Source organism: Otolemur garnettii, unplaced genomic scaffold (assembly GCF_000181295.1).
Source record: "Otolemur garnettii isolate 467f Iridium unplaced genomic scaffold, OtoGar3 scaffold00037, whole genome shotgun sequence".
NCBI classification, from domain to species: Eukaryota; Metazoa; Chordata; class Mammalia; order Primates; family Galagidae; genus Otolemur; species Otolemur garnettii.
This window is the reverse complement of record NW_003852432.1, coordinates 10585397-10608679: the sequence shown is the minus strand read 5'-3', so window position 1 is coordinate 10608679 and position 23283 is coordinate 10585397. Positions and strand designations below refer to the sequence as shown.

The 23283-nt window shown below is 37.0% G+C and overlaps 1 protein-coding gene across 1 annotated transcript in view; it reads left to right on the top strand.

The window, feature by feature from the left end:
- CFTR (cystic fibrosis transmembrane conductance regulator) overlaps positions 1-23283 on the top strand; it is a 159538-nt gene that overhangs the window by 17278 nt on the left and 118977 nt on the right. Inside the window, exons 4-9 of the mRNA XM_003789825.2 lie at positions 4021-4236; positions 8469-8558; positions 9465-9628; positions 10748-10873; positions 14401-14647; positions 16812-16904. Of these exons, the coding sequence (XP_003789873.1) occupies positions 4021-4236; positions 8469-8558; positions 9465-9628; positions 10748-10873; positions 14401-14647; positions 16812-16904 (936 nt within the window). The remainder of the gene's footprint in view (positions 1-4020; positions 4237-8468; positions 8559-9464; positions 9629-10747; positions 10874-14400; positions 14648-16811; positions 16905-23283) is intronic.

The window sequence follows — 23283 nt, the reverse complement described above, 5'->3', positions numbered from 1 at the left end:
TAAATATGCAGGCAATTTAACATTTCTCCTCCTTACGTGCAAGCCTCCGTTTGCTTGCACCATTTCACGTGGTAGCAAATCTAGACCTTTCTTATGTCTCTGAAAATAGTCCAAGCTATGGAGTACAGGTGGTTTCACGTACAAGAACACAGGACTGTGTTTCTCTCAGGCATTCTGGGGTGATTTTTTGTAAATTAGACTAAGCCGGATATCAGTTACCATTGTTTTCTATTCCAAATAAAAAAATCAGGTGATATCTGTAAATGGCTCTATAGTAAATATTAGAGAACATGTTGCTTAAAACAGGTTAGGGAAAACTGTAGAAGGGGTGGGAGATTTTCAGTGCTGATTTTGTCCTTGAATGGTAACATCTCTATGTGATGTTGAGGTTTATGTTGGTTTGCTGCTTGCAGATGGTCTTGTTATTGGAAATTCTCTACCAAACATAAATTACATTTTATTCTATGAACATGTGCCCTTCTAAAATACTAAAATACAGTCTCTTTGTAAAATAGACACTGCTGTTCAAAGGATGAGTATGTCCTCTATTGGTTGAGGAAGATGACAACTAACTCAATAAGGACAATATATAAAATAGGCATTCCAAGTGGAATGTGGTGGGGTGATCCTGTAATCCCAGTTATTCAGGAGGCTGAAGAAAGGGTTGACTTAAGCTCAGGAGTTTGAGGCTGCTGTGATTGTGCCTATAGATAGCACCTGTACTCCAGCCTGGGCAACAGAGCAAGACCTATCTCTTAGGAAAAAAAGGCATTTCGTTCAGATTACTATGTAATACAGATTTTAATTATTTTGTTATAAATTGCAACTGAATGACAACTCAACAAATATATCACTTGTAATAGAGAAGACAGTTATGGAAATTGTAGTGGAGATTCAATGGAAGGGAGTTTAGCTCAAATTACTCAACAGGAAAAAAACTTATCCAAGCGTTTAGATGTCTAACTCTAAAAATTCTGTGTTATAGATCAATTGCTAAGATATTTATCTTTTTTTCTCAAAAATGCTCTTTGCCCTTTTTAGCATTCCACAGACAGGAGTAATTCCTTAGAAATATTTATGTAATTTTTTTAATGTGTTATTCATACTTAATAGTGGTTCTACTGTATATTGGTGGATGCAGTCTGTATCAGGGATGCACACACGCTTATCTATCTATCTATCTGTCTATCTGTCTGTCTGTCTATCTGTCTATCTATCTATTTTAGATGAGGAATAGGTTCTGAAAAAGGGTGAAAGGTGTTTATGCTAACCATGACACAAACAACTGACTTCGTAAGGAGCAGTCACAAGACATATCCTTCCACTAATTGTCTTTAAAAAAAAACAAGAAATGATGCTTTATCTGGTATGCATGGTAAACAGTGCTCCTTGCTCTCTCCTTCATGGTGACATATGCTTCCAATGTGGGTAGCACATACAAATCTAATGCCCTGGAGAACAATTTAAGAGAGCATTTTAGCCAAATGCAAACCCACTTGTCATGAAAAACTAAATCAAAATAATGTGGCATTGACATTTGTCAATGAAAAAATGACATAACATTGAAAAACTGGGAGAAAAAATATTAATTTAAAAATAATTTTAAGAATGAATTATTGGCACTGTAAACAGATCATGAAAAATTATATTTGCAGCACAAATATAGTATTTATACCTATGTTAATAATTTTCAATCCAAGATTTTTATTAACTACACACTTTCCTAATTTAAGGAGCTGTTTGGAAATAGTTGTTTACTCTAGAGAAAGTTTGACATGGACATATGGAACTTTAGAAAAATGGACACAGCAGCACTGACTGCAGTAACCTAAGAGTGGAAATGACACAACTGCCCCAGTGCAGAGCAGAGGGCCAATGACCTGATTTATTCACAGGATGGGACGTTCAACAACACTTAAATGAGTTGGCTATAAAAGTATCAGTACAAGTAGATGTCAAACACAGTCTTAAGAAAGAAAGTTGCCAGAAGTACAGTATGATGCCACTTATATAAATTTTAAAACCTTTAAAATAATTCTATATGTCTGAAGAGTTATACCCATGTAACAAGAGTACAAAGCATACATAAAATGATACATATGAAGCAGTAATTTGTGTAATTACTTTTTAAAAAAACAGGTCCTCTTTAGTGGTTATGACAAACTGTTAACACATCATAACTGAGTAAGAGGTTTGCAGTGGTTTTTTCATTATCTATCTACTGCTGTAATTCAAACTCGTATTAATTATTTATTTAATTATTTAGACAGAGACTCACTTTGTTTCCCTTAGTATAGGCAACATCATAGCTCACAGCAACCTCAAACTCTTGGGCTCAAGTAATCCTTTTGCCTCTGCTTCCCCAGTAGCTGGGACTACAGGTGCCCACCACGATGCCCAGCTTTTCTTTTCTTTTTTTTTTGCAGTTCTTGGACGGGGCCAGGTTTGAACCCACCACCTCCAGTATATGGGGCCAGTGCTCTACTCCTTTGAGCCAGGGCGCTGCCCTGCCCAGCTATTTTTCTTTTAGAGACGGAGTCTCATTCTTACTGAGGCTGATCTCGAACTCCTGACCTAAAGCAGTCTGCCCTCCTAGGTCTCCCAGAGTGCTAGAATTATAGGCATGAGCCATCACACCTGGCCCAAACTCACATTTAAATTATGGCTATGTGGGATGAGAGAACTATAGTATTCTAGGTTTGTGATTGGTTTGGAAACTTCTTAAATGTTTGAGTGTTTTCTTACACTCAGAGCATTGGTCTTGTTAATTTGGAGTGAAGTATTGTATAAAAAGCACAGAATGAACAGCTATAGAAAGCCAGCGGTCAACCAATGACAGCCGTATACTGGTTAGGCATCATTGTGAGAATGAATTTGATGTAGAAAATGTGGTTGTGTATTGAGTATAAGGTGGCTGGTGGTATTGGACACCTGAGGTTTAGAAAAAGTTAAATCATTGCAGAAAATGGGAAAAACAAGCACTTTATGGGTTGAGGCAGAGGAATTCTGAGCAGTAGTGGGGCAAGGGGATCCAATCAGTCTTGGAAATCTACATCTGAAATGGAACTAAGTAGAACATTATTTCCTTGCAGGGTTTAGCCTCATGCTCCCATCTCACTAGGTCATTAGGAAACAAAATGGGGAGTTATGGATCTTTCCCTTTTGAAGGCAAGTTAGCCGGATGGGTAAGAATTAGACATGCAGGGTTCAAATCCCTGGGTTCAAATCTATTTCTATATATTCAGAAGTGGTAACACATTTGGTCAACAATTTGGTTTAGTACTCAACTGAGGACCACGATGAGGTAGATCTGTGCAAACACTACCCTCCCTCTCCAACTACTCTCTCTCCACCCTCTTTCTCCAGCTACTCATCAGTGTTGGAGGAGTTGGTGAGTCAGAGTCTAGCCCCAAGGTTGAGTCTGCTGGAATACTCCTTCACTGAAGCCCATACCCTTTCCAGACTGGGAGTGGCTGTCTTAAAAACTATTACTACTGGCACGCTCCTGCCTCCTATACCTTGGGAAGTTTGCTTATTCTAAAAATAATGCCATTGCCCAAAACATTTTTGAAAGTTTTAGTTTGAAATTACATCCAGTCACTTGGTCTCTGTGGTCTCAGTTTCTTCATCTGCAAAGTAATAATAATGCCTATTCTGACTCCAAAAGTTGTTATGAAACCAAATAGGAAATATTTCAGAAACTAGTAAGTGCTTGGTTGATGTTACTAATTAACAAAACTACTTCACAAACTATGCTTTTACTTTAAGGCAACTATTCACTTTTTAGTTAAAAAATACCTTGGGCACAAACTTGTCTCCAAATGACCTTTGCTATAACCAAATACTAATTTTACTTCAGAGTATCAAATAGTAAAAATAGCGTCAGGAGTTTCATGTATGGTATGACACTATACGTTAGCCCATTTAAAGACCCCTACAGACGAAACTTCACGTGTTCAAATTGTGTGAGTATTTCATAAAAGGGATGTGAAATTTAATGTCACTTTTTTCTTTCTGCAGGAGGTCACCAAAGCTGTACAGCCTCTCTTACTGGGGAGAATCATAGCTTCCTACGATCCAGACAACAAGGTGGAGCGTTCCATAGCGATCTATCTAGGCATAGGCTTATGCCTTCTCTTTATCGTGAGGACGCTGCTTCTACACCCCGCCATTTTTGGCCTTCATCACATTGGAATGCAGATGAGAATAGCTATGTTTAGTTTGATTTATAAGAAGGTAATAGTCCCTCACATAGTCCCCATGGTACATGTATTCTCCATATAAATGTTTTAAACACCATGAATTAGATAGTGAGCTGGTACAAGTAGAGAATTAATGCTAAAACTCATTTTATAGGCCTATGAAATAAATGGCAGGAGTAAATGTTTTTAATTGTTCTTGATAATTTAATTCACTTCACATGATTGGCACCTTCTGTGAAGTGCCTATATTGAAGGTTTCATTTTTGTTATTTTCCCCAGTCATATCATTATTTTGCTATCTGTGGTTCCATGTTAAAATGACTTACATCGTCTGCATCAAAGTCACTGACTAAATATCATTTTTATGGTAAAATTCCAGAAATTTTTATGGTCCATGATGAGAGTATAATATAATTGGCAATGATAGATTACCCAAGGAATGAATGTTTCCAACTTAACTAGTTGTCCTAAGTGGTAGTATCCATCCATTGCCTTGTTTTGAGTTGGATTTTTGTCATTCCATGAGTCCTACAAATTTGAAGTTTTTGGAATAGCCCATGCATTGAAACCATAGGAACCTACTCTGCTTTATTGTATGTATTGTTCAGATAAGAGCCTGATTTACTAAAGCACCATTTAAAGGAATTCAAATTAATATTTAGGTAATTTATAACCACAATTTTAAAAAATTTCAGAATATTAGGGGATATACATGTTCTGTTTACTTACTTTTTTTGACACAAATTGAGTGAAGGTTATGTGTGCCCCCTACCCAGACAGTGTACAGCCCACCCAATAGGTATGAATTTACCCACCCCTCCTTCCCCCTCTCTCAGCTTGATTTCATTGAGATTGACTTTCATTGACTTCTGATCAATTTAGTGTTTGGTGATGAATCAGTTCCAGCCTGTTATTAAGTACATGTATTTGTATCTCCATTCCTATGAAGTTTCACTTAGAAGAATGCCCTCTAGTTTCATCCAAGTTGTCACAAAAAATATTAAATTGTCATTTTTCTTTGTAATACCACATACTATGCATATACCACATTTTATTAATTCATTCATCTATTGGTGGGCCCTTGGATTGGTTCCACATCTTTGTGATTGTGAATTGTGCTGCTATGAACATTTGTATGCCGGTGTCCTTTTATAAAATGACCTTTTTTTCCTCTGGGTATATACCTGGCAGTAGGATTGCTAGATCAAATAGTAGGTCCACTTTATGTCCTCTGAGGTATCTCCATGTGATTTTCTATAGAGGTTGTACCCACTAACAGTGGGTAAGACTTCCGTTCTATCCACATCCACACCAGCATCTGTTATTTTGGGACTTCTACAAACCATTCTTGTTGGAGTTAGGTGATATCACTTTGTGGTTTTGATTTGAACTGCCATGATGATTAGCAATGTTGAGCATTTTTTCCTGAGTTTGTTGGCTGTTAGTATATCTTCATTTGAACAGTGTGTTTTCCCCACTTTTTAATGTGGTTGTGCAGTTGTTTCTTGCTGACTTGCTTGAGTTCTTTTTAGATTCTGGCAATCAGTGCTTTATCAGATACATAGCATGCAAATATTTTTTCCCAGTTGGTGGGTTGTCTATTTGCTCTTTTGGTTGTGTTCTTCACTGTGCAAAAGGTTTTTAATTTGGTAAGACTTAAACTTAAGGCAGAAAAGTATAAGAATCCTAGAAGAAATACAGGAAAAACTTTTATTGATGTTGGCCTAGGCAAAGAATTCATGAAGACCCCAAAAGCAATCACAGGAACAACAAAAATAAATAAATGGGACCTGATCAAATTAAAAGCTTCTGTACAAACATAAGTTAAGGCCATTTTAATGGCGTGTGCTTTCACCAACCTGATTCAATATTGTGTGTGACTACTTGGATCTACCAAGTGTTTTTGATTGACTTGGATTGCTTTACCCTTCTGTTTTTTTTCTTCCACTGATGTAAAAAAACTTTATATACTTGGCTTATAAGGAGCACAGATCTGAAATTTGCCTCTAGCAAATACCCAAGGTCAATTGTGTCATAAAATCTTAACAACCATACTTTATTGTTCAAAAAAATCTTTTATGGAGGCAGAGGGGAAAAAAAAACAGTTCACAGTTTAATCAAATTACCTCAGCTGCAATCTCATCACTTTACAAGTTACCAGGAAAATGTGGATGGCAGATCAGTAAACATTTTATTTTGATCCAGACATTTCATATGAGTGAAGAAATTATTAGGCATTATTTTGAATATAGATTCTACACATTTTGACTATTAAAGCTGAATGTAGTTTAATAAATATATATAACAAGTGCTTAATATCATGATGATAACTAATAGCTAAGAATATGCATGACACACATACTATCTCGGTAATCCTCCCTACAACTGTTTATGGTAGGTACTATTATCCTTGTCTATGGAAAGGAAATGAAAAGCTAAAAAGTAGAGAATACTATGTGAAAACTGCTTCAAATTTTCTAAAATAGGTAAATCACAGTCTGTGAAGTGGAGGGTTTTCCAGCTACTGGGGAAAATGAAATAAGTACTGAAATACAATGAGGTAGACTGTTACATGGGAAGAGAGAGGCGACAAGGAAGTGAGAGCAAGTAAGGAGCAGGTTAGTTTGTCAACAAATCTGTATGGAACGTTTGGCATACATAAGGCACTGTGTGTCAGTTTTCAGTCCCAGAATACATTGATTAATTAGATGCTACAGTGGGTGTCTTCCTTAACATTGAATATTTGTTCTTACCTACGTTGATTTATCTCTCCAGCCTACATTGGTTTTATCCTCAAATAATATGATTACATCTCCCTGTGACTCTGATTGGGTTCCTAAAGTAAGCCTGTGTTGACTCTTACTAAGTTCATCCTTTCCCTTATCTAACCTGTTTCATCTTTGTGGTAGGGACACATAGAACTCTTTCTACAGTGTTCCACATTTTCTATTACAATAGAGCACTCTTTTGCTTTATTCCAAATTCTATGACATTACACTTTAATGAATTTAAACACAAACGAAATTAAGCTTTGCCTATGGATTTAAAAGATGCAGAAATAACTAAACTGACAAACATTCACTGAGTGCCTGCTATGCACACAGCTCCCTATTAAGGCTGCAGAGTTGCCTGAGGTTGAGTCTGTTAAACTCAAGTGTAATCCAGCTCCATGGGTCCCTACAACCTTCATATTTCTACTAATGTTTTAGAATGAACTACCTTAATTCTCATTTCTGTTTATCTGTACACTATTCATTATTCCAGATCTACCACAAGTTCTAACTCTTCAATAAATTCTTTCCAGAATTTTCTAACCACAGTGCGAGCTTTCTATTAACCACCCTATCATTTTCTGCTTCTTTTAACTCATTTATCATATCATGTGTAGGTATTTATGTACTAGATTGCCTGGAAGCAAGAATTATCTTTAATTTCAAAAATAATCCCTAAGACAGAGTATAGTAGTAATATGTATCTATTAAATGCTTAGTAAATATGTGACGGATTCAGTTGAAACATAGATGGTATTTTCCAATCAAAGCCTTTAATAGCAAATCAGTTCTTCAATTTTACAGGCAAAAGATGACTGTGATATTTCATAATCATAATTTATCTTCTTAATAATTTTTAATTAAAATAAATTTGTAGATAAATATGTACATAAATTAATTTTACATATGCTATTATATTTTTCTTTGTTACATTAATAATAGAAAAATAGATTTAACTATTCACAAAGTTATTAATGATTTAGTTATATTGAAACTGAATATTTTTCTTTGTTAAATCTAGGATTTTCTATTATTAATTGTAACTATTCACAAAATTATTAATGATTCATAATATGCTTCTATTGACCTCGACAGTAATTTTATTCAAAAGAGTTAGTATCAGACTATAGGAAAAATTTAAGGTCAAAGTTTAACCTCAAATTTTACTGCCTTTGGCTCCACCTTTTAAAACATCAACAAAGATAAATAAATAAATCCATATAATATAAATGGATATTGAGGTAAAATACCATTCTTATTGTGGAGTAGAAAAAAATAATAGTTACTTTCTAAATGCTGGAAAATAAAACAACTAGAGCTATGCCAGTATATTTGCTAATAAGAGAAATATTTATAAATCTGAGGTGATCCTAAGCTTGATGAACATAAAATAGTCTTTACTAGTAACCAAATTCCTCAGCTGTATTATAATGTTACTTATAAATATAGAGATGTCTTCTTGTTGCTATCATCTAACATCCCATTTTTCTTTTAGATTTTAAAGCTGTCAAGCCGTGTTCTAGATAAAATAAGTATTGGACAGCTTGTAAGTCTCCTTTCCAACAACCTGAACAAATTTGATGAAGTATGTACCTATTGATTTAATCTCTATGTGTTATTCGTATACAGCGTATGTCCCCAAAGATGGAGTTTTCCTGGGTCAGATAATAGTGATACGTGTTTTTGTTGTACTCATCTCTACCTTCCCTATTCTGGAAACTGATAAAGTTAAACTGAGTAGCAAAGCGTCATGCTGGGGTCTGGTGGAACCACGTAACTCAAAGGCACCTTAGTTTGGTGTTAATAAGATTTTTTAAAACTTAATCTCTATCAGACCTTTTACTACTTTATTTTTTACTGACCATTCGTTCATCAGTCACCTTTTAATACTGAAAATAGTATTTACTTTGGCTGTATATGATACTCTGATACTCTTGTTCTGTGCTGTCTTAAGTGACAAATTCAAGGTCCTTGAGGAGAGATAATGTGGTTTATTTATCTTTGCATTTCGAATACTTAGCATAGCATTGGACCCACAGCAGGTACTAACTTAATTACTGTTGAGTTGAGCACATATTTGTTCTGGGTATCTCTATTGGATGACAGAGTCATGCAGTTTTATGGAGTAAGCCTCTGGGGGAGAGTCCTTTGTTTTCTCATGTTCTAGACTATGGCTCTTGCTGTATCCAAGAAGAAATACGTTATATGAAATAAATTCTAGACATGATATTTCAGATAGTAACTCTCAGTTCCACTGATAAAAACACACTTAAACAAATGGTGACTTGAAATGTGTCCTTCGAAAAACCTAGTCTATGGGCGGGAGGTTTAACTGCATTGCTCTGGGTTTCATGTAATGAGTACCTAGATTTTAATGTGCTCAGAACCACGAGGTCTTTGATTTATAAGCTCCCTGTGTTTGCTTTCTTTCATATGATTGTTGCTGGGGGTGGAGGATAAAATGCCACTTGTTTCTGCTTTTATTTTGCAGGGACTTGCTTTGGCTCATTTCGTGTGGATCGCCCCTTTGCAAGTAACGCTTCTGATGGGGCTGTTGTGGGAATTGCTACAGGCCTCTGCCTTCTGCGGACTTGGGTTCCTCATAGTTCTTGCCCTTGTTCAAGCTGGATTAGGGAGAATGATGATGAAGTACAGGTAGCAGTCTGTTTTCATAGCTTGAAAGGGTTTCAGTCAAGTTTTCAAAAAGCCCACTCTAGTAAAACCAGGCCTGCTCTGTGTACTAAACTGTGATCTACAGGGTTTCACTAAAAAGAAATTATTTTAATGGTCTAAATAATACTTTGCATATCAGTGGGACTCTGATCGTTAGGCTAAAGAATGTATTTATAAATAGGTTATGAATCTTTCATGTTTATAGACATAAGATTTAGGAAAAAATGGATAAAACATTTATGTGAATTAGAGTGAATACATAAATTTTGTGTGGAGTTTATTGGCTTTTACTACTCTGATTCATAGATAACCACTTTATATCACAGAATAAATCACTGATAGCATGATAGCAGGTACTGGTTAGGATATAGGACTTCCTGAGTTTATCAGTTAGACCAGTGGTTCCCAGCCTTTTTGGTACCAGGGACCGATTTCATGGGAGACAATTTTTCTAAGGATGGAGTGGGAGCTGGCGGGAGCAGGTAGATGGAGCTCAGACTGTGATGGGGAGTGGCTGGTGGCTCGGAAATGCAGGTAAACCTGCTTCACTCCATAACCTGCTGGCCACCTCCTTCTGTGCAGGGTTCCTAAATTTCACCAAAGGAAATTTTTCCACCCTTGGGGGTGGGGATGGGGTGGGGTAGGGGCAGAGCTCTGCAGCCTAGCTCCTAACAGGCTGAAGACTACTGGTCCACTCCAGGGACTAGGCGCTGCAGAGCTATGAAAGAAAGCAGACACATTTTGGATGCAGATAGCGCTTGTTGAATCCCTTACTAGTTGTAAGATTGCACACTTACTAGTTGTATGACCTTAGTCAAACTATTTCACCTCACTGAGTCTGTGTTTTTTCATCTTTAAAATAGAGATAACCACCATTCATAGACTGTCACAAGGATTGGGGATAGTGTAGGGAACGCACCTGACACAGGATTGGGCACGTAGGAAGCATTTACTAAATGGTAGCTATTACTTTATTACCATTTACTTGATAATGAAATAAATACCCATCTGTTTAATCAAAGAAATGTCACTTTTCTTAAAAGTGTGAGTAGATTTTTGACTTGTTTTCACTATTAGATTGACTGATTGAATTGTTTACAGAGATCAGAGAGCAGGAAAGATCAATGAAAGACTTGTGATCACCTCAGAAATGATTGAAAATATCCAGTCTGTGAAGGCATACTGCTGGGAGGAAGCAATGGAAAAAATGATTGAAAACCTAAGACAGTAAGTTGTTCTGATAATTTCAATATTGTATTTTTATCTTTAATATTTTAAAAATGAGTTGGGTGGCGCCTGTGGCTCAAAGGAGTAGGGCGCCAGCCCCATATGTTGGAGGTGGCGGGTTCAAACCCAGCCCTGGCCAAAAACTGCAAAAAAAAAAAAAAAAAAAAAAAAAGGAATCCACACATACCATAGTGGAATTCCAGCTCATCTTTGACATTTTTGGCAATCAAATAATTGTATGAAATGATTTCATTCTTCATGCCTTAGTTATACAATTTCATTTTCATGGACTGTAGTTTATGTAGTTGACCCAGTGTATTATTTTGTATCACAAGGATATTTATACTTTATAAAAGAATTTCTTACACGTGTCCATAGCTGTCTATTTTAAATAGACAAAGAGTTGTCTATTTTAAATTTCACACAAGCTCTGGGGACACCGTGTATGTTTATCTGATTAAAATAATGATCCTGATGCTGGAGGCAGATTGATACCTAAGATGGAACTGCTAAAGTATATAATTATGAACCAAACAAATTATCTTCTATTTAGATTTGTTTATGTATATGTTATAACACGTGATAAATGAAAAGAAAAACCCTTTATCTAGTTAAAATATGTGTTCTCCCTTAACTGAGAAATGTTTCATTACTTGAAGTGACTTCACTTCAAGTGAAAGGTTTATAAGAACACAATTTATGAATATTATCCTGTGACATACCTCCTGAGATAGATTTGATACCTATGTCTAGTGTTGATTAGCAAAGGTTACATCCAGTGAGCAAAAAAATACAGCATAGATTTAAAAGTGATAACTGAGATAATTTTTGTCAAAATATAAACTAGAGCATTTCCATAGCTATGAGACCATTTCTCTTTAGTCAAGTTCCATGTTGTACAAATGTCAATCAAAAAAGGTCCTAGGAGTCTCAGTGAAGTTTGATATACTGTTCAAGGGACAAATAATTTTGGCACATTACAATTTTACCGTTTAACAAACGAAAAGGAAGAGTGTCATTTTGGATGGTGTGAATATGGGTTGTTAGACATTTAGGCCGCTGAGTCCTGTAGACAATGATAACTGAGCTGCAGGTGTGTGATTGGAACAACAAAAGAAATGCTGAAATGCTCAGTCCTTTGCCATGTAAACAGAAGGAGTAAAAGAGGATTTATTTCCCAAACATTATTGGTCACCTGTTTTTGTTATGCTTATCAAGACAAATCCAGGAAAGGAACTGCATTTTCTGCATCCTTGAAGTTCTTGGGGAATTGTGCAATTGGTAGTAGTTGTTTTCTCATTAACTAGTGAGCTCTCTATCCTCTGGTTCCCTGCATCATTCTTAAGCTTATAAATACGGGCATGGTAAGGGCAACCAGGATAGTCTCAGGCGACCCATTTTGCTCAAGCCTTATGATAAACTCATGACCAGATCGTCCTTGGTGCTGGCTTTTCTTGACTTTGGTTTTTATTTTTTCCTCTTCCTCAAAAGATGAAATCCATCCTCCCTACTCTGTATTTCAGTCTGACCAGCTCTAATAGCAAATGTTTGGTTATGACTTACATAATCTGGCATGAAATTGTTACCTGAAAAGTCTGGTAAGTGCTGACGTAAATATGGGAAAGAAGAAATGCTCCTGCTCCAGAGAGCAAATAGAACATTCTGGATGAGATTGGCAGATTGTGCTTCAAAAGAGTGATAATCTCAGCCTGAGCCACTGTTGTACTGGCAAAAAGGCCATGCAAAGCTCCTTGGAAATCTATACTTTTATTGCTTTTTGGTAATAAAGTCATTTCCAATTTTTTTTTATAAGAAACTGACAAAGTATCTTTATGGTTCATAAAGTGTTAGTAATTTTATTATGGAGAATATAGCAGTCTGGGTGATTCTTATAGGTGTTCTTACATCCATTATTCTTTTATCATAGTACCACTTCCTATTTTTCTCAACTGTTTCTAATATATTTCAAGAACCATTTGACAAATTTATTAACATTTTTATAGACAGTTACGGACGGTGATCATCACTTTGTAAAATATTGACCAACCTAGTTAATATTTTTCTTTTTCTGCTGAGGAGAAAGGACACATGTTACAGATTCTAAGTCTTAGACCCTCTTCTGGGCTCTAATTTAATCTTGACAACAACTCCTCAAGGGAGTTCTTAAGCTTCTCTTGTATAGATGTCGATTCTATAAATCAGAGGGAAGAGTGACTTGCTTAAGATGGCATAGCTATAGCTGCAAAGCCAGGATTCAAATCAAGGTGAGATTCCAAAATCACAATCTATCTTCAATGTCAAATCACTGAGATAAGTCAACATTAGACCTGTTTAGACTGTGAATCACAATCTAGATTGGGCACATTGAACTCCTCATCTTCATTTGTGAGCTTAGATTACATCTCTCTTTTTCATACTAAGAAAAAAAATCCCTGTGAGTCCTTCACTTGAGAATGAGAATTGCTTTTCTGAACTGCACAGGCAAGTGGAACTAGTGCCCACAGGCCAGGTGCCCACCTGCACTCTGCATGGCACAGCTGTCACTCCTCACAGCACCGCCCTCTGCTTGTCCGTATTCTCATTGCCCTTTTCTTATTTAAGAGCTAGCTGGGAAGGATCACAAGTGAGTCCAATTTTTATGGATCCTAGAGTAGGATTTATGTTGCATTCCATTCCCTGTCTTCTGCCTGCTGGAGTATTAAGGTTCATATATGTGGTAACAAAAAGAATTCCCATTTGCAGTTCAAACGAGAAGATTGAAAGTATAGTATAATGTGATTCCAATAACTATGCTCAAATTAGAGAAAAAAAGAGGATGCAGTATCTACTCTCTTAATTTTTTAAGAATCAACTGCAACAGAATCAGGTTGGGCCCTTCTTAAAAAAAAAATGCAGATTCTGGAAAGCTACTGAGACTCATTTGCTCAATCACTGTCTCCAAGAGATGGGCCTGAGATGTCATCTTAACAAGTATCTCAGGTGACTTTTATACATGCGAAGGCTTGAGAACCATTCCTCTGGGGTTTATTTGTTATTTTCAATGTTCCTCAGAGCTAAGCTAGAATTTCTGAAGTGTTAATAATCCATTAGGTATTCACATAACTGCCTTTTTCCTTCATAAATCTTGCAACATGGATCTCATTTGCACACTAATTCCATAAAACACCAACCAACTCCAAATTATTAGTCTCACTATTCTTGTAAGTTAATAAAGAATAAAGGTATAAGAAAGTTATGATCATACCAACTAAAATTAATTATAATTTAAAAATAATATTTGCAAGTATGTGCAAAACACTGGTACATTCATTATCCTCCTCCTTCCAGATAAGGTAACTGGAGAAGTTCAGTGACACGGCCATGGTCATGCAGGTCATGTACATAGAGTGGAACCAGAATCAGAACACAGGTGGAAACACTCTAGAGAGATCACGTTCAGATTTTACGTTCTAAGATGCCTGATATTTGAAAAGTAAAAAATAAAAAATTCCAGAATCTTTTTATTTTATTTTATTTATGTTTTATAGAACAGAACTGAAGCTGACCCGGAAGGCAGCCTATGTGAGATACTTCAATAGCTCAGCCTTCTTCTTCTCAGGGTTCTTTGTGGTGTTTTTATCGGTCCTTCCTTATGCACTGATCAAGGGAATAATCCTTCGGAAAATATTCACAACCATCTCATTCTGCATCGTTCTGCGCATGGCTGTCACTCGGCAGTTCCCCTGGGCTGTGCAAACATGGTATGACTCTCTTGGAGCAATAAACAAAATACAGGTAATGCCCCATAACTGTGCATCATTTAATATGATTTTGAAACATTTTAGAATTTTCCTGGCAGGCAAACTGTTTAGAAATGAATTCTTGGTTTGGGGCTTATTTAATGCATAAGATTTCTTTTCCGTGCCTGTATGTGGTTTAATGAGCCCTTGGCATGAGTACCTACTGAAATAAAGTGAAGACCAGTGATTGAGAACAAAAAATTATTTCTGTATTCTGGAGGATTTCATTCAAATGATCAGTCACTATATAAGTTTTAATGAACTTTGAAAATATGCAAAAAGATGTAAAAAGAAAATTCCTTCTAGAAAGTTATAAAACTTGGCAGCTAATACAAAGGATATTCAGCTTAAACTCTTCTTAGACAAATGACATTTGATGCCAAATTACCTTAAAATACCAGCAATGCTGATATAGCTGGCAGATTTGAGGTAAAGTTCTATAATCTTAATGCTGATGAGATTCAATTTATATATATATATAAAAGAATGAACTTGTGTGTTTTATTGTGCTTTTTAGATACTGTGACAGAAATGAAAATGGGGGATGAAGAGTGAGTCACTTTAATGTGATTCTGCTGTTATTTAATCTAGGTCAGAGGTTGCAGATGGTGGCCCAGGGACCTAGGTTTTGCTCCTAGACCTGTTTTGTTTGACCTTTATGTTAAAAAATTTGGTATTAATTCCCTACAATTAAAAATTGGGCCATGCTTCTCTCTCTTTCTTACACTGTCTCACACACACAGTCATGCCTTCAGCCTTTTTTGGAGAATTGGAATAACTAGTAAATTGGGTTCTCCTTCTCGACAAGCTGTGGCAGCCCCCCCATCACAGAGAGCCTGCCCCATCCACATCGTCACACTTGCTCCTCAGCCCCCTTCCTTAGTTAAAGTACCCGGTTGACCCCTGCAGCCAAGTGAGTTTCAGATGTGTAATTTAGACAAAGTGGTGAACGCAGCTCAGAATCATAGTAGCCCTGGGAATAATCTTATGTTTCCTGTTAACCTGTCACACTGTGTGTGTGTGTGTGTGTGTGTGTGTGAGAGAGAGAGTGCTAGAGAGAGTGTCACGGAGACTGGGTTTCACTGAACAGCAGCCCAGAGACAGAGAAACTGATCTTGAAAACCAAACGGGGGTCAGGCACTATGGCTCACGTCTGTAATCCTAGCACTCTGGGAGGCCGAGGCAGGTGGATTGAGCTCAGGAGTTTGAGATCAGCCTGAGCAAGAACTAGATCCCATCTCTACAAAATAGGCAGGCATCATATGTCTATTGCTTGAGCTCCGGAGTTCAAGATCAGCCTGAGCAAGAACGAAACCCCATCTCTACAAAATAGGCAGGCACCTCCAGTCCCAGCTACTCAAGAGGGTGAGGCAAGAGGATCACTGGAGCCAAAACTTTGAGGCTGCTGTGAGCTATGATGGCACTCTACCAGGGGTGACAAAGTGAGACTCTGCCTCAAAACAAACACACACAAAAAAGAAAAGTGGGAGAAAATGAGAGAAACCAAAAGAGAGACAGAAAAGAACAGAGAAGAAAAGGAAGAAGCAAGGCAGGAGCCGTGCTTTTTTTATTACTTCATATGGCTGTGACTTCAAGATGAATGGATGTAATTCTTCATGCTTCCACCTTCCCTAGAACAAATGATTGGGCATCTCTATAAGGGCCCTTCTCTTAGGATCACAGTTTGATGCCTTCAATTGAGTTATATATCTTCACACCTTTACTTAACCTGCAAAAGACATGCTGATTATGCTTCTAATAAGAAGGGTGCTGTAAAGATAAAGACTTTTTTTCTCTGTCCTAATGCTTAATTCAGGCACATTCATCACTAAGGTTAATGGACTCAAGGGAGAATCAGTGGTATGTTAAAATCTAATGTGTAAAATACTTTTATACACTATCATGTTTGAAGTGTGTATTTCAAATATAATGAATCCTACTGCTTGGAAAATTTTATAACAGTGGTATAAAATTATAAGAAATTATTTCTTAATAAAATAATTTTATAACAGTATTATAAAATTATTAAGAAATAATTTCTAATTATTAAAATTCATATATAAGATGTAGCACCATTACCATGTAAAATAGATGGTATATATAATGCTTTAATGCTATTCTGATTTTACAATGTATCTTTGCTCTCTTTTTATAAATAGGACTTTTTACAAAAGCAAGAGTATAAGACCTTGGAATATAACTTAACAACTACAGAGGTAGTGATGGAGAACGTAACAGCCTTCTGGGAGGAGGTTAGAGTTCTTTTCTTTTTTAATTTTTCGCTCGAAACACTTAACTGTTTTCTTCTTTGTGGATCTAGATTTCATCCTGATAAAAAATGAAGTTAAAATGATACTACAATTGGTAGAACTGGAAGGAGGACCTCTCCACATGTTTTACTGAATAAGAAGTAGAGGTCCAGGAATATTAAATGCAGTATAAAAGCCTCTTCATTTCATTCTGAGTCATGTAATTTGTTTCACACAACAGATCAGGAAATAATACAGAGACCTTTGGTTTTGGAGCTGGGTTTGAATCCTGGCTCTGTCCTCCTCTAGTCTCTGACTGTCACCTGAACTCTGAGCACTTCTTTGACATGATTGACTCCCGACGGTGATGCTTTTTAAACTCTGGTTTGACACTTTAACATCTGCATGAAAGATGCTTCACTGCCGTCCTTAAAACTTATATTTTCTGGTGACTTCTTCAGAATCTTTCTCTGACTTACCCAGTTTGGGAAATGTCACACTCCAAAATCTTTTTTTCAAACCTGAATTTCCTAACCCTGCAGCTATCTCAGTGCGTGATTCTATCTTTACTGTCTTCCAATTTCATCAATTTCTGGTTTCTTTACTTCTATTTTTTATTTCCTTCCTGGTTTAGTCTCAGTTTATTCCAAGGCTAATAATTTCGACTCTCCTCTCAGCTGCACTATCAATTCCTTTATCCTTTTGCTGTTTTTTTTCCCCCTATAAAGCATTCACTTTATCAGCTTTGTAGAAGGAAGTGGTATTTGGGACAATCATACACTGTGGTGAACTGTAAGTTGCATTCTTTATTGTTTCTACCTCAATCAGGCCTGTAATCATTCCTGGGAAATTCTTCTATTTGTCTTTAGTTAATAATTTTTATTATTTTCCCGTAAGCTATCCCAGATTTTCACCACTTTCCTGAAAGCTGCAACCTCTTTCAGGATCATCCGGCGCTCAGTAACTGGCCTTGCCTTCCACAGTAACATCAAGAAAATAGAGGCCGCCATCCTGTATGAGCCCTTCCAACTGCTCTCTTCACCCTTAGAATATATTTTTCCTCCTTTCTTCTGCCAAAGAGAAAGACACATGCCCTTGTCTGAGCTATTTCATCTTGCTTCATCTCAGAACAGGGGGCTCAATTCTCTCTCTACAAACTTCAACATCTTTTCTCAACGGACTCCTTTGACATTTAACTGTTTTCAAGTTAAAAACATGTTTTCCCTGACTTTTGCGCACCCAATCTGGTCTCCTAAACTTTATCCCCTTTTCTTCCCTTCATTGTCAAGCTTGTTTTCACTTTCTCACCTTTTGTGAGAGCTCACCTTCATCATCTGGATTCTGTCTTTACTAATCAAGTGAAAATGTTCTTTGTTTCCCTTGGATCTGTCAGTTAATTTAGCTTTTGTGAACTATTTCCAGATTGTTCTGGTCTCACACCACCACTTCCAAATCTGCTTTACCTTCCACCTCAGTGGTGATAGGCCACTGTGTCCCCCTCCCCTCCAGGCATCCTTCCAGCATTCCATGCTCTATTGGGGTGACCTCTCTAGGCTCAACTGGTGTCCATATGCTGATGACTCTCAGATGGAAATCTGGGGCCCTGAATTCCTTCCTGAACTTCACACAGGCCCTTCACCTTCATCACTCCTGAGCTTCGCAGACACTCTTGTTCCAGTGTATGCTCCATTTCTTTTAATGGTATCACCCAGGAGGGAGGTCCCTGAATAGTTATATGTGACTCCTCCCTCATTCCAAACCTGTGAGCAGGCAAAATTTCTGCTTATGTATAAGGAAGCTGAGGTATATATAGTTTAATTAAGTAGAAGGAGGTTACACAACTAGCTAGGGCAGAGCTAAAGTGTCAGCTAAGGTTACAAAGCCCCTTTCTATTCATTGTATTGCCACTTATTAAAAAAAAAAAAAAAAGGACTATGGTTTACTGTATAAAAATGCTTTCACATATATTACCTCGTTTAGTAGCCCCCAACAACTCCAGAAACTGAAGCTGAGAATGTTACAATCCATCAACCATTTACCCATTTAGTTGAGAAGAAAAACAAAGACTGTGATAAACCCAGAGGATGCCATGACTGTTCTGCTGCCAACTGCAGGGAGCTCTGAAATGTAGGGGATATTCAGCCTTACTAGATATCAGAGAAATACAAGTAAGATCAATAGTGAGGGTGTTTTCACCCATGAAACTACACACAAACAAAGAACCAAGCAAAAACCAAACCAAAACAAAAAAAGTAGCAATGTTGATCAGCGTTGCTAAAAACTAGTCGTCCTACATTGCTGGAGGAAAATTTGAAACAAGTTTTTTAAAAACTTGGAATTTCCAAAAATGTTTACTCTGCAAATTCTACTTGAGGGAATTTGTACCCCCCCAAAAAGGGATGTGCCCCAAGATTTACATCAAATTACGTGTATCACGGAATTATTGATTACAATTTTTTTAAAAAGGAAGCCATCTAATATAGAACTGTTTAAAGTTTACCTGTACTCTATGGTACTCTATGTCCTGCAATTAAAAATTCTAGTAAGAAGAATGTTTAATGGTATGTGAAGATACTTGTGGTTTATTATATGTTGGAAAAAAAACAGGTTGTAAACCCTGTGTATAATTTGAATGAAAGTTGTAAAAAAAATACATAAGATTTTATGTAATATGTTAATATACATTTTTTATTTTACAAATGTAAAAGTGGTGGGATATCAGCTGAAATGTCAAATGAGTTTACTTCCCTGTTCTATGACAATAGGTGATTTAATTTTCTTCTTTTTTGCTTTCCTATGTTTTTTAAATTTCCTGAAACAAGTGTCTTTTTTAACCAGGACTGAAAGTTACTAGTAACAATAACCTTCTGTTGGTCTGAGTGCTTCTTGGATAGAAGTCCCACTTCTAAAGATGGCACTAAAACTTTTGGTTTAGGCATCTTGCCATATGCAAGAGCTGTGGGGAAAGTATCTCGCTAAGCAACAAGCAAATTAGTCTTAACAATGGCTGAATACTTTCTGACAGCTCTTGTGTATCTGACTCAGCCACTCACCCTTCCTGAGATGTTTGTTCTTCTTTTAAGCCTAATCATTGAGCATGCAGATCCATCTTCCTGGGACACTTATAACCACTTCTTGGTTATGAAATCCCACTTACAGCCCTCACAAGCCTAGCATGTATGCCATTTACTTGGTCATGGCTGAATTGGCTCTGCACTGGACTCCCATAGGACTTGGTGTGATTTTAGTTGTAGCACCAAGCACATAACAATATTAATACTTTTCACAAGTCATTCTCCCCTTCAGGATGTTTGAAGTGGTTTAAATTACAGAGGTGGTACTTAATAAATATTTATTAGATAAACAAATGAATAAGGGAATAACAAATGCCTTTGTATCATTTTTTATGACTTTTCATTGCCCACCCCTTGAAAACTCCACTTTTAGTTGTCTAAAGCCTGATGTTAGCCACTATGAGAACCCAAAGCAGTGGTCTTCAAGCCTAATCATTTATGCATGCCCTTAAAGAATTTTGAAAACTTAAAAATATGTCAGGGTGCATAAGTTAACTCATAAATTTTTCAACATAGGTTTAAGTGGTAGCAAAAGATGCAATTTTCTATTTATTTTATGTTATCTAAGTATTTTAGATGGATTTTTTTGTTGAAAACTTTTTTTTATTAAATCATAACAGTATACATTAATACTATCATGGGGTACAGTGTACTGCTTCTCTATACAATTTGAAGTACTTTCATCCAACTGGTTAACATAGCCTTCATGTCTTTTTCTTAGATACTGTGTTAAGACATTTATATTCTACATTTAGAGAGATTCACATGTACCCTTATAGGATGAACCGTAGGTGTGATCCCACCAATCACCCTCCTATACTCCCCTGCCCCCCATGTTCCTGGGCTAAAATTGGGTTATAGCTTTCCTATGAAAGCTGTAAATTAGTTTCATAGTAGGGCTGAGTACATTGGATACTTTTTCTTCCATTCTTGGGATACTTTGCTAAGAATATTTTCCAGCTCCATCCATGTAAACATGAAGGAGGTAAAGCCTCCATCTTTCTTAATGGCTGCATAATATTCTATGCTGTACATATACCACAATTTATTGATCCATTCATGGATCAATGGGGTCTTTAAAGCAGCAGTTTCAGTGCATTTAATTTATGGAAAAGAAATGAATTTATGGAGTCAGTTGTCATTGTGAAGACAATTGAATACAACTTGCTTTCTGTCAGAAATGTATGAATTTATAAAACAGATAATTAATAATCTGTGTAAATAATTCAGTAAACTATTAAGAATTAAATAATCCATTAATTACAATGCTCAACCCATTTCTGAAATTTGATTCTCAGATAAGATGCATAAGTTGCCTTAGGTTTGAAATCTGGGTGAAATAAGATGCTGCCTCTTTCAATATTTCTTCCTTTCCTTTTTTTGGAGGCTCTTTCAGGAGAAAATCTCTCCCTCATTATCGAAAGGTAGTGCCAAAGGTTTTTATACTCCAGAAAGTGCATGTGGTACGTGAGAAGGCTGTCTGTTCAGTGTAAAATAAGGCAAGAAAAATTATGACAAGAGAAATGACAGACAGCTGGCAAATTCTTGGGGAGATAATTTTAAGAAAGAGTACCTTTGGGTGTTAAGGATCTAGAAATGGGAACTTAATAGGTACACCAGCTTCCTCCTGATCATTCTGCAGACTGTTCTGGTTGGGGATCACTACCACAAGGCTTCCCACGAGGTTAATAGAGGAAGAAAGGATTTTGAAAAGGGATTTATTTACTTCTTTCTAGCTACCCTTATATAAAATAATTCATTTGAGTCATCTGGCAATCTCTTCGCATTTATATTCAAAATAATTACTCAAGGAGATGCTAGGAGCTTCTCAGAGGAAGGTGCTACCAGCATGATAGAGTAGAAGTCCAACTTGAGTTGTAACTCCACGGTTTTACCTACTTATTGTGTGATATTAAGCACTTAACCTCTTTGAGTCATTGTCTACAGCATTGAAAGAGAATGCTTATAAAATGTACCTCATGTATTATGCAGAATTTTAAACAATAGTGTGTAGCAACCTATGTAACAGAATATGTAGCAACCTATGTGATAAGATATGTGGCAACCTATGTAACAGGATGTGTAGCAGCCTATGTGATAAGATATGTGGCAACCTGTGTAACAGGATGTGTAGCAGCCTATGTGATATGTGGCAACCTATGTAATAGGATTTGTAGCAGCTTATGTAGCAACATATGTAGTGATCTATATAAAAACCTATGTAGCAACCTATGCAGCAAGATGTGTAGGAACCCAGACAGCAGGCTTGCAGAGATAGAGTGGGAGTTACTGGACGTTAATGATCACTTTGGCAGTTGGAAATTGATTAGCTGTGGAACTCCAGTGAAGGGGGTGGGGCTCAGGGGAGGGGCAAGCCCTTCTTATGTTCTCAGTAAATAGCAGCTGCAGAGGTTACTTGGGGCCTTTTCCCGAACACGTATTGGAAGGCCCACCTCCCGCAAGCTTCAAGCTTACAATCCACTGTCCGGCCTGCTTCCTTGGTGATGGCACTGACATTCTGGCATAGTTGGCAGGATAGGGGATGTGGACCAAAGGAAAAAACTCAGTGTAAGTGTACCCTTTGGCAATACGACAGGAGGGAGCTATGCGGAGGGAAAAGGGACTCTCTGTCCAGATTTACCAAGGGACAACATAGCCTTTGGCCACCATAGATACCTACCAAGGGGACAACACCACTAAAGTGAGATCCTTGCTTATTCATAGGCACGTACCAAAGGGATATTGAGACCTTTGGCAAATAATAAGCCACTTCCTGTCTGTCCTACCAAGAGGAATGACAATTGTAATGGCCAAGAGCTTTTTAAATAGCAAAAAGATTTACAGGAAAGCAATGGGTGGCTTCTGGTCCAGAGTCACAACAGTTTCAGACGGATAAAGTCGGTGATGAGGTGGTGCAGCAGGTTCAATTAGAACAGGATGTGGAAGAACCCCAGTCTTGGACTCTGTGTCCTTCCATCCATTGCCATCTTCACTCACTCCTCAATAAAGCTAAGCTGAATCAGACCTTAAAAGTCAGGATTAAGCAGTTACTTTGGGGCTCTTTCCTGTTGCAGTTACTGACTTTTCACATAAAACTTCCGGCAGTGCCCTCAGCACCTCCTTATGATCCTCAAGGGGGCCAACACTTTAGTCATCATATGTTTACTTTTAAGATTCCAAAAGATCTAAAAAAAAAAAAAAAAAAAGGTTCTAACTTTTCACATAAAACTTCCGGCAGTGCCCTCAGCACCTCCTTATGATCCTCAAGGGGGCCAACACTTTAGTCATCATATGTTTACTTTTAAGAT